Source organism: Carassius gibelio, chromosome B11, assembly GCF_023724105.1.
Source record: "Carassius gibelio isolate Cgi1373 ecotype wild population from Czech Republic chromosome B11, carGib1.2-hapl.c, whole genome shotgun sequence".
In the NCBI taxonomy this organism is placed as follows: Eukaryota; Metazoa; Chordata; class Actinopteri; order Cypriniformes; family Cyprinidae; genus Carassius; species Carassius gibelio.
The window spans coordinates 10,974,946-10,991,426 of NC_068406.1; the positions used below are offsets into that span (position 1 = coordinate 10,974,946).

General features: G+C 34.8%; 1 protein-coding gene across 1 annotated transcript in view; it reads right to left on the minus strand.

Moving 5' to 3' along the window:
- Positions 1 to 893: 893 nt before the first annotated feature.
- Positions 894 to 16,481, minus strand: part of LOC127967850 (testis-expressed protein 264 homolog) — a 56,915-nt gene continuing 41,327 nt past the window's right edge. Inside the window, 2 exon segments of the mRNA XM_052568586.1 lie at positions 894 to 3,360; positions 11,503 to 11,671. Of these exon segments, the coding sequence (XP_052424546.1) occupies positions 3,068 to 3,360; positions 11,503 to 11,671 (462 nt within the window). The 3' untranslated portion in view covers positions 894 to 3,067.

A 16,481-nucleotide genomic window follows, 5' to 3' on the forward strand; every position in this document is an offset into this window, starting at 1 on the left:
AATGGAAGTACAGAAGCGTAATTTGTCAAATTATTAATCTGAAAGCTGTGGTCAGCCCTCTGGACCAAAAAAAAAAAAAAAAGATTGTCTGATGCATCAGCGTGTAAAACTGTCTATTGCTATGCTAAATAACAACAAGCTTGTGAATCATTCATGCAAAAATAACATCTATTTGTTATATTATGAGGTAAAGTAACCGTGAAAGTGAGGTTTATAAAAAGATCAGCCATAATAATTGAACTCTAGGGCTGTGCTCTAAAATGCTGAAGAAACGAATCGTTGATTCTGTTAAGGTTTAATTCAGTTCAACTTAACAGGGTCGAAAGTTCTCATTCAATCCAAGTCTAAGGCAAGAGGATCAGGATACATTAACTATTTTAGATTTGCCAAAATTCATGGGTTCATGTGACTAGATATTATGCTTTGTAACAAATTACCTATTTAGGGGCTGAAATTCTATTTTTTCATATATTTCTCTAATTTATTTTGTTTATCAACAACCATTTTCAAAGACCCCGATGCCATATTTTCAATAATCTTTCATACACTGTAAAACAAACAGAAAACTACCAGAACTTTGTTTAAAAAGAAATAAATAAAAAATGATTCTCTTGACCGTGTCTGTGAAACATTAGTTGTCTGAAAAGGCAGTGTTCTGATGTATTATTTTCAACAGTATCAACAGTGTGGATTGTGATGAGAGTTTGAAGTTGACTGTGTACACACACCCTCTAAAACTTCAATGTGCAGACACAATATAAACCCATCTCTTGGGAGAGCAGACAGTTGTTTAGGTTTTACAGAAAACAAAGAAAGCTGTACAAGACTTAATTCAGACAGGGATTTGCAGTAGTTTGTGTCTGTCTGGAGGGCGATAAAAAAAACTAAACATCAAAGTTTTGAAGTTTATTGGAACTGGTAGATTTTTAGCGACAAGTCACAACAAGACAAATAAACAACTAATTCTGTTTGACAGATGTGTTGTTTTCTTTTTAACTCGAGACAAATGTGTATGTGAAAATGAAAATATTATGTAAATAAGGCTTATATAAAACCCTTTATAGGCATAGGCCTACAGGCAACAACCGATAAAACTATTAAAATGATTTTCTTTTACTGAAATAAAATATTACTGTTTGTAATATATTATAAATATTAACTAATACAGAAGAACTAAAGTTAAAATAAAAAAATAATAATTTAAAGCTAAGTATAAATATTGAAAAAAATATAATGATAGAAGCACATAAAATTAGTAAAATTTAAATTACTGAAAATATAATTATGAGTAATAAAGTTAAAATAATTAAGCCAATTAATAAGATTGATAAATACTAATAGTATATAAATAATATCAAAATAACACTGGGAGTATGAGCAAAAATAACATTAATACATGAACAAAATTATTATTAGAACCAGTCCTTTCCCATAAAACTTTTTATTAAGTTGCTCAACAACTAGCAGAACAAATAATTCATTAAAAATTCAAATCAGACATGGATATGAAATATTATGAACTTTCTCTAAACACAAGAATATGAAATATATCCTGAAATGCGTGTGAACTTGCAAAATCTGGATCAAAATGGAAACATTTTCAAACTTTCAAGACACCAACAGAAGCCCACAGCTGGCCCTGTAACTGTTTTTATTATTGTTAAAAATATTTTTCTTTTTCTTTTTTTACAAAATTTTTTATAAAGTCTATAGTGAGTAATACCTCAACGTACAGTGTATATCAAATACCACTAAATTATGAAACAAAAAAAACACCACACTGAACAAGTGTAAATTGTATTATTAAAGGGAAATCAAGTATATGCAATACCATTTATATGATAAAATATGATCAGTTAATTATGTGCTCCAAACACATTTAATTGCAAACAACAAATAAATAAGTGTTGGAAATGTGCTGCAATCATCTCCCTCCTGAGGAAATCTTATCTGTCAGTTTCTGGTGCAAATAAAGATTTGGTTTGTCTATGAACATATGGCTTTTGATGAATGAATATTCAAGTCACATAATTCTTCAGTTTTGGGAGTTTCTCTGGGCGCAAATTAGCAATTACTGAGTAATGAAGACAGAATGTGTGGATAGAGAATAACAAATTAGACTCAAATAATTAAAAGCGGAACATTACATAGATTCACATGAATAATCACTAACATCAATGTCAGTTTAACTTGAGGAACTAACCATCAATAACAAACAACAGAATTGCTAATGAAATACTAATGAGGATGCACTAAATAAAATATGAAGATGTTTTCAAGAAATTCAGGTTACCTGGTTCAGTTTTACAGACAAAATTCTGTTTCTGCGATTTGATTTGGAATGGAAAACAATCCTGACTAAAAGACATTCTATTTATCAATAGAAAACAAACTCATGTTTTTCACACAGACCCACCATAATACTTAAAGGGATAGTTCACCTTAAAATGAAAACTGTCATTATTTCCTCACCCTATTTTTTTTTCTGTAGATGACAAAATTGGGAATATATGAACCGTTAAAGAAATGGTTTGAAATCCCATCCAAGCCATACCATAGTTTTATGAGAAACAGAGTAAAATAAAGTGTTTATTCATTGATAAACAACATAATTTACTAAACTCTGACCCTTCTTTTTCATATTTACTCAAGTCTGAAACTTTATGGCTTTTACCCAAACAAAACATTTACTGTAGTGTATGTAGCAACAGAATATTTGTTAGAATGTACCATGAACTTTTGAAACCTATCAAATAGCTTCAGAAGACTTTAATCAGTGTTGCTTTTGTAAATTGAAACTATTAAAAGTTATTAAAACTAAATGGAAAACTAAAAAGCAAAAAGGAAAATAATTTCACATCATAGCATAGAACAAACAAGTGAACCATTTTTATGAACACTTTTTGGAGTTTGAAAGTTGGCAAGAGTATGTTATGATTGTGCAAAAAGTGATCTGGTTTTCTGCACAAAAAACACAATGACATATCACATTTTTTGGTGAACTATCTCTTTAAAACCAACTGAAAACTATATTCACTTCCTTCACATTTCCCACAGTTGTGTTCTCTCACTCTTCCTCGACCAGCATCTCTCTGTCTTGGCCCTGCAGGTTGTTTTTGCCGCTTCCTGTGATTGGTGGAGGGGTGTGCTCACACCTGTCCGTCCTGTCTGAGTCGAGGTCCAGCTCCTCGAAGGAAGAAACGCTGGAGGTGTCGCTGCTCTCCACATGGTCGAGGTCCCAGGATCGGTCTCTGTCTCTGTGTGAGTGCGTCCGTGTGGTGGACGGGGCAGGTGAGGTGTCTCTGCTTTCCGAGGGGGGCAGACGGCTCACAGAACTGCACTCGCTGTGGGAGTCATCACCTGTGTGTCACACACCCACACAAACACAAGAGGTGATTCATTTTTCACCGTAGTGTCACAGCAAGCAAGCAGCACCTCTGCTAATGAAAGTGTCTCCTGTGTGGCTAGCATACCAAAGCTATAAAATATTTCTAGAACTCCGGGCCTCATTGTCTCTTAACATTTCAGAGTAAAAAAAGAGACACTCGTTTCCTTCTGTTTAATCAGTTATTCCATGTCGTTTCTGCTCACCCATTTAAACTCTCTGCCATCACGCTAAAGATATTGCAGCATAGTTGCAATGTGTATTCTTAGCATACATTATTGGTGGTTGCCTATTTCAAAAGATCTTGGCATGCGTCCCTCCTTCAGTGCACATCTATGAAATTTCTTCAACTGTTTTGACTCTTTTGACCACTTAGCAACCAATCAGAACATCATAGCAACATCATAGCAAAAAACAACAAAAACAAACAAACAAATAATAATGTAAAAATCTAATTTTTCATAGTTTTTTTTTCATGCATTAAAAAGCACACGTAGATACATACATATGGACACATTTTTAAATGCAGGCCAATGCCAATTATTTGATAATGATTATTAAATATGATCATAACAAATTAATGGCTGATATTAAAATCCTGTACTATTTTGTATAAATAAATTAGAAATCTAAAATCTGTGATTTTTAAATACCACAATAGTGTCTCTTTTGTTAACCAGAAGTACTAAGAATTTATTTCATGAATTAAAATAAAGCTAATATAAATATTACTGGAAATTCTTTATGAAAATTCAATATCTTAAATGAAACAAAACTATATGAAATAAAATAAAGCTCAACAGAAATATAAAAACTTTAAATTATTAAAAAAATTGATCAAAAAGCACAAAAATAAATTAAAATATCAATGTAAAAATATTAATAAATACAATAATAGTACTGAAATTGTACTGAAATAATACTAAGTAATAATACAAAAAAATCTAATTGTTCAAAAATGTAAAATATAGTTTTTCATTTTTATACCTGCATGAAACAAATGTTTTTAAATACTGTAGGGTGCACAAATATTAAATTCAGCCCTGTTATGATAATATAATAATAATTATGATAATTGTGACCGATAACCCTGAGATATTAACCTGTAATAATACAATTCTATATTATATTTTATCTAAATAAATAAACTTGAGATTTACTAAATATTATATGTAATATTGTTATACTTTTTTTAAGATTAACTGTAAGTGAGGGTTAGATAATGGCAAAGGTAATCTAAATACAAAAACAGGGGAAATTATTAGATAATGACCAATACAGATACATTAAAAATAATGAAATATCAGCCAGTTAATCAATATAAGACTGGTATGTTCTGGAAACATCATCTTCTCTATCACTCGGGAGTTTTAGACACACACACAATGAGTAAGTGACCATATGAGAGAGGACAGACAGACTAACAGATTGAGAGCGGTGTGTGTTTGTGTGTGCGCTCAGGAGACCCCACACGCTCACACTCAGTGTGTCAGAGTGACAAACGTGTTTTTTTTCTGCTTATGTCAGTGCTTCTAAGATGAAGGGATGTTTCGTGTGTCTATTAGATGACCGCTCACTTACTGTTTATCTGCCTCCTGCTCTTCCTGTCAACGTGGCATTTTTATAAGTAGGGATGGACAGACTAGATGAAGGGAGGATAGCAAGGGATGACAGGGATTTGTGTGAAAGTGAGAGGAATAAAGATGAAGAGGCTGATAGTGGTGGAGAGAGAGAACAAAGTGTCCTTCATATGGCATCAACATGCATGCTGGAGGCCGCTGGAAACTCTTAACGTTTTTCTTCATAACCTACTACAAATGTGAGTCAGTAGTAGTAGTAGCTCTGAAACATTGCAGAGGGAGGGAAGAAGAAGAGTGAGAGGGAAGAATGCATTGCCTCGTCTCTTTTTAATTGTTTACCACCTGCTTTCTGCAGGAAATCGCATATTTGCAGCATGCAATAATGCTGAGTTTTGCAAATATACACTCTGTAATCAGCCTAATTTACATAGAGAGAGTGGATGTTTGCACTAAAAAACAAATAATGTAGCACTATTTCTACAAATTTAATGCCTAGTTAAACTGGACTGCAAGTGTCTTCTGAATTAAGTGGTTGGGTCATGAAACAAGCTAAAAACAATGTAGTGTATCTCAAACAACGGTGTGAGAATATTAAATATAATGTAATATTAAAATTATTTTATTATTATTACTATATTATTTAAAAAATATTGTTAATTTTTTTTTCACCTCTTTCATTTCTGTAATAGTGAGGAATGATTTTTATTAAAGCACACATTTACATTACAGCATACATACAACACACATTATTATATTTTAAAAGAATCATTACAGATTTTAAATGTTAGATTATTTTTATTAAAATACACTGATTAGCTGATTAGTCAGTAACAGTTTTATGTTAATTACTTAAATAAAAAAAAAAAATGCTGATTACTTTATTAAAAAAAAAAAAAAAAAAAAAAAAAAAAAATATATATATATATATATATATATATATATATATATATATATATATATATATATATAAAATCAATCTTGTAAAATCTGCTCAGTGACAGCTAAAACTGACATAAGATAGGTATTAATATAGAAATGTCAATTCTGTCATTAATTACTCACCCTCATGTCGCTCCAAACCCATAAGACCGTCGTTTATCTTGGATCACAAATTAAGATCATTTTGATGAAATCCGAGAGCTTTCTGTCCCTACATAGACAGCAGCGCAACTGACACGGTCCACGTTCAACTATTTTGTCTCTTTCACGTCAGTCTTGAATGCATCTTCATAGGAGTATGCAGGGACAGAAAGCTCTCGGATTTCATCAAAAATATCATAATTTGTGTTTAGAAGATGAACGAAGGTCTTATGGGTTTGGAACGACATGAGGGTGAGTAATTAATGACACAATTTAAATTTTGATTTGAATTCAAAGGCATCCATACTAATAAGAAGATATTTGAACAACTGCAAAATAACTGATTTGTATATATACAATTATTGTTGTTGTAAATTTCTCATGAAGAAATTAACTCACATCTTTCTCTCAAGCAAAGAGGGAACCTTAATGAGCATATGCTTAAGTGCAATTAATCTTACAATATTTTTTTTTGTGAAATTTAAGGTGTTACAATTGCTCTTGGGTTCCTGTTTGTGACGACCTGCAGCACACAACACACACACACAACACACACACGCACGCATGCTCGCACACGCACACACACACACACACACAACACACACACACACACACACACACACAAGCCTTGCCATGTAAAGCACATTTCATGAAATTTGAAGCTGTTTCGCGAGCAGCATCTTTTACCAGGGAACAGATGTGAAATGTTAAATCTGAGCAGCGAGGTCAGCTTCACACTACTTCAGCAAAACAGTGATTCATTCAGCGTGATCACTTGCAGTATCTGCTTAAAAATGTGTAGCTGACACAGCGCTGAAACTGTCTGTGACATTAACTTATTTTTTAAATTATTGCAATTTAACAGTCTTCAAAAAGAGATGATAGTGCATATTGATAATTAAATGGTCAGTCATTTCTGACTTTGCAGCTGCAGTGAATATCTCTGGCTCTTTCAAAACAGCACAGACATCTGCTCAAAGACAATCAGAAGTACTTCACCATCAAGGACTAGAAAATCGGTTTTCTTCTGTTCACATCTGTTCTCTGCACTTTGTATCACTAAAGGCACACTGCTTATTAAAAATAATGAGAAAATAATTTAAAAAAAAGTGTTTTCATTTTTCGGTGTATTGATATGTACAGTAATAAAAAATAAACACATGTTTATTTTAGTACTAGGAAGACAGACTGAATAAACTGACAGAAATAAAAGTTTAAAAATGTAAAAGTTCAGAAAAAATACTTGTAATAATGCTATAAATTTTGAAATAGTTAATGATGGTAATTGTCATAGGTTTGATTCCTTGGAAATGCATTAATTGAAATTGTGTAGCTTGAACGCAATGTAAATGGTGGATTTTTATCATTGTCTACACACTACCCACACACATTTATGTTCAAACAATATGTTAACGTGAATTTTGCATAACAGTTGCCATTTAACTTATACCTAAAATACTTATACTAACAGATGATAAATACATTTATAGTGCATTGTCAACATGTTTTCTAAACCATTTTTCTAAGCCATTTCATTTTAGTTTCTAAAGTTAAAAACCAACTATAGCAACTGACTTTACTTCTTAGCAAGTGCTATTTCTGTGTATGCCACTGGAACAAGGGTCTTCAACTGGGGGTCTGTGACTCCTAGGGGCTCCACAGCAGCACTGCAGGGGGTCCGCCAATTAATGTTTAATCACAAATCATTTTTTTTAAAGATTAAAAAATTAAAACATAGTAAAAAAACAAATCTGAAAGTAAATTATAAATATAAGCACCCTCAAAGGAAAGCAAAGGCACTCTTAGATGTTACTGTAATATTTTAATATTATCGGTGAAACAGATTTAGCAAGCACTCAAAAAAAAACACGGGACAAAAAAAATTGCATGTCAAAATAATAGATGACCAGAAACATAATTTATCAATAGAATGTGATTTTTATTTTTATTTAGCTTTTTGTTTAGCTAAAGTTCAGGAGGATGCAAATGAACTTCTGACTAGTCAAATTAAAAATTACTCTGCAAATCCATTTAAATACTTTACAACAACTAATGAATTGTGATTTTTATTTCAATGTGCTATAATTCGTAATCTCAATTTTATTAACAAATTAATAATATACAGGTAGTGATGCATGTGCAACAACAACAATGTTCATAGATCTGATTTATGGTCTTAGCATATAATTGATTTATTCTTAATCATAATATGGTTCGTTTCTTTTAACATCGAAGGCCATATGCTTAATATGTAGCTCTGCTTGACACATTTTGTATCAGGGAGTCCCTGCTCCATGCCTCTATCTCCCAAGGGTTCCTTGTCCTGAAAAACGTTGGAGACCCCTGTGCTAGAGGATCAAACGTGCGTTTGAATCGCAAGAGGACAGGAACAAGACATGCTGTGAAACATATTCAATTTAGCAGCATATTTGGACCCAATAAAGCAGCAGGCTTCAAATTTGTCCTTTAATCTTCCATCTTCTCGGCTTTAATCTTCTCCTCTATCATATATTATAGTTATTACTTTGTTTCAAGGTAACAGGTGGAACTGGCATCTCTAGGACTCACACACACACTGTCCAGGACAGCTGGTGTGGACAACACACTCTTCAGGTCACAAACAGCTCACCCGTGTTTCATATTTGCTCAGTGGTACCTCTGGGCTTTGGTTGACCAGGGCAATATGCCATACATACACAAAGACTGTGTCTCATTATCACTAGAGCAGGTGTAGGTGATCGCACAATTCAGCCAATATGACACATCCACGTCAAACCGCCATAAGGTGGTGGTTAATGCTGATTAAAACACTATGCTGCTAAATGTGAACTTGTTGAATTGACGATAGGCTACTATTAGTGCCCAATAAACAGTTGGAGAGTAATTCAGTTGTTAAAAATTTTGGCTGGGAAACAAAACATTCATAACAACATCACGGAAAAAACTGATAAACGATGTTTAGTAGTTTATGTACATCAGTTAGACCCTTTCTTCTAGTCAAAATAAGGCTTGAAGTGTGTAGATGATTGAAAGTATGGCTTTGTTAAATGTTTATTCCTTTAATAAATGCACTGTGAGTAGGGCTGGAAGATTATGGCCTAAAATCAAAACCTCGATTAAATGAACGGTTTACCTCGATGGGGTTATCAGGGCCCCGGTGAAGGTTGTACCAGTTGGCCCCGTTTGAAAGTGTTTAATTTGTATGTTCGTTCCATTTATTTGCTATAGAAAATGGTAATAAAATATGACAAGAACTCAAGAGTTAAACTGTCAGAACAAATTTATCTTGATAATATCAGACAACTTTGATAGAAAGATATGGAATGGATTACAATCAAACAAAACTTCAGACAACAGTCAATACTTTGTTGGCCAATTACCAATCAATGATTAATTGTGTTCAGTCTGTGGTGTGAAAAGGTTGCATTAGCAATTCGCGAAGGAGAGCTCAGTTCAGCGTTACTGTCTGTGAGACACGGCTCTTTCTCTGCCTGAGCACCGAGCACAGTCCACCTTTTCCGCATCTTGTGTTAGAATGCTTTAAAGTTTTTTGAATGGTTAAATTGGCAAGTGACAAGGCTTAATAACACCTGAAAATGATACGCTTTCATGACAACACGCAGCAGCGTTCTGTCATCTGTCCTGAGCATCTTTTTAGACTTACCTCAGCCAGATGGCTGAGATCGACTAATAAAGGTGGGATATTTTTTCCTATTGAAAGCGCGATCTGACATCATAGCTCACTATCAGCAGTTATTTTATCTATGTTCGGAACATTTCTTATAGATTAGTGCTCGGTGTAAGAGATAAATAAAGATCAGATAAAGATAAAGGGCCCTATTTTAACGATCTGAAACGGAAGTGTCAAAGCGCGAAGCGCAAGTAAGTTTGTGGGCGGGTCTCGGCGCTGTTGCTATTTTCCCGGCGGGATAAATGGCTCTTGCGCCCGGCGCAAATCTAAAGTGGGTTGGTCTGAAGTAGCTTCATTATTCATAGGTGTGGTTTGGGCGTAACGTGAAATAAACCAATCAGAGCGTCATCCAACATTCCCTTTAAAGGCAGGTGCGCAAGTTCCATTATGGATTGCTATTATTATGGCGTATTTACCAGGCGCACGCCAGGAGCGGTTCACAGCCGAGGAGACTGATGTTCTTGTAAGAGCAGAGAAAGACAGAGAAGTTGTGTTGTATGGGGATGGGAGAAACCCACCCAAAATAGCGTCGGTTAAACAGGCGTGGGAGGAAATAGCCACAATTGTTTCATCGATTTTTTTTTTCCTGGTTCTTGACGGACAAACCAATTTGTCAGATGTCCTTATACATATATGACCTCAAACAGGTCTGATCCTTAATTACTACAATTAGCCTGAATAATTTGTAAGCTAGATTTATTTTTTCACATCTTCGTGGCACACCACAATGATTTCCGTCATCTCATGTGTTAATATTTTTTTTAAGTGTAACAATTTATGATTTGCAAAAATAACTGTAGCATCTGTGTAGATTACATGAGCAAAGTGTATGCGCTTTGTGCACGGTATACATTATGGTCAAGCATGCGCCCTTAAAATAGCATAATGAACAACGCGCAACGCGCCACTGACTTTAGACTAGGTTTTTTCTGGTCAGTGGCGCAATTGTTTAATGGAACAGGAAAATAGCACCAGGGATTGTTTGCGCCGGAACACGCCTCCTTTTTTGCGCTGAACCGCCCAGGGAGCGCAAGTTCATTCACTAGTTTAGCGACGTGCTTCTGTGGAGGGAAAAGCGCGCTTTGCGCAGGTGCAAAATAGGAATGACACATGCGTCGGTGTACAAAGTCAATTGCGCTGGGTGCAAGATAGGGCCCAAATTGGCACAAGTACCAGTACGAGTGATTGCGTGTGTGAATTAGTCATACTGTCTCTATATTATTGTGAAGCTGTGGGTTGTAAATAGCATAGTTCCTTTAAAAGTAGAAAAATATGCTATAATAAGTTTAGAGATTCTAAGCTACTTCTGTGATAAATCACAGGACAGCGCTGATAAATAGTTTTTGCGTTCCTCTGTACGCGCGATCTTCACAGCTATGAGTGTTCGTGCCACAATGCAGCTGCGCGAACATGGGATCTCGAAATAATCCGTCTAATCGCTTGAACGTCCAAACCATTAAACAAATACAACTGACAAAGTTTAGTGAAGACACAAGGCCATCACTATGTGTTGAACCGGCGTTCACCTCCGTGTTTTGCTTTTATGCCACGGATTGGAGAGTGGAGTCATTTGGCTACACCCATGCGGTAGTATGCTTTTAAGGGGGAAGTATTAGGATAAAAAAAAACGAAATAACCGACATGGTAAAATTAAGTCGGTTAGAGGTTCTGAATTTCGGTTTCGATTACTTTTCGATTAATCATCCAACCCTAACTGAGAGTGATTTTAATTAAGAAAGCATCTGTGAATTGAATAATTAGTTTACCTGTGATGTCTGTCCTCCGGTCCTCTTCAGACTCTTTTCCCAATAACCATCTTTGGGCCTCTCTTACTTCGGGAACATAGAAATCACCCTGCCGAGCCAGCGGAGCCATATAGTGGATCATTCCCCCTTTGTAGATCTCTAGAAATGGATGTGCGCACAACTTCCTTTCCTAAGAGAAAACAACATTATAGGTTAAACTTTGTTCAGTCCAACTCATTTATCTATAAAAAGCTCAAAAAGAAAATGCTCCAAGCAAGTTTCCAAGCTGAAATACACAAAAGTTTGGGGTAATATTTTCTTTAAGAAATTAATACTTATTAATACTTAATACTAAGAAATTAATGTATTCGGCAAGGATGCCCTAAATTGATCAAGTGACAGTAAAGACATTTATAATGTATAAATAAAAAAGTGATGATAAAAAAAGGATTTCTTGAGCAGGAAATCAGCCTATTAGAATGATTTCTGAAGGCTCATGTGACACTGAAGACTGGGGTATAATGATGCTGAAAATTCAGCTTTAACATCAAAGGAATAAATATCTTGAAATAGCAAACAGTTCATCTAAATAGTAATAATATTTCAGAATAGAACACTGTATTTTTTATCAAATAAAATGAACAGACACAGATTATATATAATAAAATAACAAAGCAATAATTAAAACATTTTATGTCTCATTTCATACAAACAGACTCTTTCATTTCAGATAATAAAATAATTTCAACTCCAATTAATATTTCATGTGCATTTATTTATTTCAATTCATGCTGGGATAATTGCTGGCTAGCTGGATATTTTTACTGTACATTATCTCTCACATAATGGCATGTTAGACCTATATATACTGTCTTTTCTAAAAACGATAAACTCCCCTAAAGGGTAAACATTTGGAAATGCTAATATTTAAGCATAAAACACACTTAAAAGAGAAATCTGTGGCATTGAAGATGATGGGTTAACAGAACATTTCCTTGTTACGTTGCTACATTTCCTCTAGAAGGTCTAACAAAGACAGAGACAGACAGATGAGAAGAGAGGCAGAGCAAATAAAAGGAAAAGTTGAAAAGCTAAGAGCAGGTTTTCCAGAGACACTAAGATTAGAGAGCTGTGTCAACCCACTGACACTTCCTCTTCCTCCTTCCTCTCCATGCTTTTCTTCCTTATTACTCACTGATTTTAACAGTGATGAGGCTTGGACCATTGTAATGCCCTTTCAGTCTCTTACAAATTCTGAACACTTACACAGATTATCAAAGCTTGGAAAGATTTCTTAATTACAACCAATTTTAAAGAGCCCCCAACAGTGTTGTTAAACCCCCTATTGAGACAATTCTTGTCTTGTGATCTCTGCATTAAAATCTTATGAGCGCTAAATCACACTAACTGAAACCGTCATTTTTTAACCATCAATACAAAAGTACAAAAAGATGCTCTGTTTGAGATGCTCAGGATAATTAGTATGTTTCTTGTTTTCTGTAGAAGTGTAAATTTGTTAAATACATCCAAAATGCACAATTTTGACAATTACATTTTTTTTTTCAAACCCCTAAAAGTCTATTGCTGCGTCCAGACTGAAGACTCTGTGTCACTTTCACTTCAGGAAGAGTGTAGTTAACAGTAGTCAAATGTTACATCAATATTCATTAAGCTGATGAATATTTTAAAGTGAAGTGTTGATTATGCAAATCCAAAATGGTCTTATGTAAGTGACTGAAGCGCAAGAAAACAAGACAGATCGACAAAAGTTATATTTGGATAAATGACTTACTTAAAAACACATCCTTACAAGTAAGACAACTGCTCGCCCCTAAAAAGAGACCCCCTGATGTTTAGTTGTCTACATGTACTCAAACAGTCTGGAAGCTGAGGGATGTTTCTGTTCTTCAGCTTTTACTGAATATCTCTCCCACCATCTGTTTCTCATAGACAAAGGCTTTCAACACCTGTATGGCTCATTCGAGCTGTTAAGTCTAACCTAAATCTCATTTCAGACTATATAATGAACAGAATCCAACTCTTAAAGAGATAGTTCACCCAGAAATTAACCCTCATGTCGTTCCAAGCCCACAAGACCTTTGTTTATCTTCAAAATGCAAATTAAATGATTTTTGATTGAATCCGAGAGCTTTCTGACACTACACTGACAGCAGAGCAACTACCACGTTCAAGAAACAGAAAGGTAAGGACTTCATGAAAATAGTCCATCAATGGTTCCACATTAATTTATGAATCTTTGACAATACTTTATATGTGCATAGAAAACAAAAATAACCCGGAAAAGAAAAAGAAAAGATTAAGTCTTGACATTTGCCAAGTTTGGTTACCCATACTACCTCAAGGGGCCTTCAGCCATAGGTATTAATGGTAACTGTACATTCACTCCCCTCTACCTACAACTCCTGTCGGCACTGAGACTCGAACCTGCAACCTTTAGGTTACAAGTCTAACTTTCTAACCATTAGGCCACAACTGCCCCACAATAAAATAAAAATACAGTTGAACCAGTCATGTAACTCATGGACTATTTTAATGATGATACCTTTCTGGGCCTTTGTCAGTTGCTTTGCTGTCTATGCAGTGTCAGAAAGCTCTCGGATTTCATCAAAAAATTTGTAATTTGTGTTTTGAAGAGGAATGAAGGTCTTACAGATTTGGAACGACAAGAGGGAAAATAATTAATGACAGAATTTTAATTTTTGATGAATTATCCGTTAAAATTATGGGTATATATAAAAATAAATACCTAATTAGTCTTACCTGACTTACTCTTCATCACTTTGCCTTTAGCATTAGCATATATTCCTACACCCTAAAAAACTTGGTAGTTCCATGAAGAACATTAATTAAGCCTTTCCATTGCACTAAAGGTTCTTTTTAGTGGAACAAGTTTCTTCTTTATATAATTAAAATGTTCTTCACACTGAGAAAAAAAATGTTCTGGAACTGTTCTGAAAGGTTTTTTGGGCTATCAAAAATGGTTCTATGGCATCACTGCAAAACCCCCCTTTTGGAACCTTTAAACCATTAAAACTAACAAAGGAATTCAAAGTCTGAACGAGGAAAAGGCCTGATCTGAAACCTTGATCTTATCGACACAGCCCAGTTCTACTTCTGACAGATGATTGACGTGTTGCCACGAACAAAGCTAGAGAACTGGGACCATAAACAGGGACAGGAGACAGAAGGGATTGGAAGCTGGGGAATTACATAAGGCTATTAATATTCCAATATCATAAACAATGTATCCGTGCCATACTGTTTGAGATTTGGTCCCTCAAGTCCTGAAAAAGGAAAGTGCACCAATGAGCAAATTTAAACAATGTCTGTTGATTCACGGATTCCAACTCTTATGTCACAAAATTGGGACAATCTATGGTAAAAATAAGCTCAGCTAATTTATCATTATTAGAAGTTTTGACTTTTTTTCTGTCTATTACAACTTAAAATGCTGATGCATAATCCATACGTGTATTGTCCTGTTCTCTCTGTTGGGATTTTGTAATTGGTTTACGGCTGAACTATTGATTTTAGATAATTAACCAGCTTGCAGTCCAATGTTGTACTCTGAAGGGCAAGAAGATTCATATCCACCATAATCATCAGGTCAATAGTCTCTCATGTCATTCCTTTGCTTCAAAGGATCAGCCATTGTTATAATATTTTACCCATGCAGCTCTATAAAATAACGCATTTCATACAAGCCTAGGTTTGTATTTATATAAGGCACTTCTGTAACTCCTCAATGAGTACTTCAACCAAAGCAATCAACCTTAATAAAAACTGTGAAAAAGATTCAAGTTTGTGTACTTCTGAGGGACTTGAACTGCAGTCTGTAAATTTTGCCTCTATGTCGCCATCTCTGTTAGAAAACCTGCAACAGAAGCTGTTTGTGGAATTATCTACCTTGCATGGGATGTGCACTGGCACAGTTCCTACATGGATGAATCTAATGTTTTGAGGAGTGAGTGGCAGTCAATCACCCCAGCAATGTGGATATTTACTGTACTTCACAATCACATATTCTATGTGGGGCGGTGGGGGTGTGATGTCAACCAACCGCCTGAGGCCAGCTTTCGTCACAAAAGCTTACAAGGAAGAGAAGAATCCTTGCCAATTTAAACAATTCAAAACAGTTAAAGCATACAAACAGAAGACGTGGAAAAACTCAACTGAGAGTTTGCACGCCGAGTTAATTAAACTTTTTAAACATTAATGCATACGGAGAACGGCACAAACACCAAACCAAGCTTTTCTTCTCTTCCTCCCAGGCCTGAACGAACTAATACACCTCGCCAGTTTTAACATACAAGCATAAAAAGACATGAAATGTTTAATTCTGCAGCCGCGTCTACAGCCCTTAAACACCGATTTGAGTTTTGTCTCTTCTTGTTCTTGGCCACGGCACTGTACACCGATCGGTCTGAATTTGCACACACAGCTGCTGCTGCCACCTTATGAGAATAGATTTACACTTCAAATTAGGTAGTATGACAATAAAAATGCCCTTCATTTTGTTTGCACTTACAAATGCTGCTGCCTGCTAGCTGCAATCACCAATAAATCTTTTTTTTTTTTTTTTTTTTTTCTATGTCGTCAGAAATATCATTTTCGCAAATATTCAAGAAATATTGTGATATAATTTTCAGTCTATATCGCCCACCCCAGTCTACGTCTTGGAATATATGAAGAACTTTCACCGGATATTTTCACATTTTCATTTCAACAAGTAACAAGTCTGCCATGTTTGTTCTGACCAACTGAGAAAAAAAAAAAAATGATGATGACTTAATCTAAATGATTAATGTTAACAACATCAGCCTTGCATGACTATAAGTATAGCATGTATATTTCAATTTCTGTACGGTCATATCTCTAATTTTCATACCATTCGAATTTCATATTAAGAAATTATTTTAACCCAAAAAGCAAACTGTTCCCTGGAAACTGGTTGTCTTTAAAATACAAATCTTGTGTAG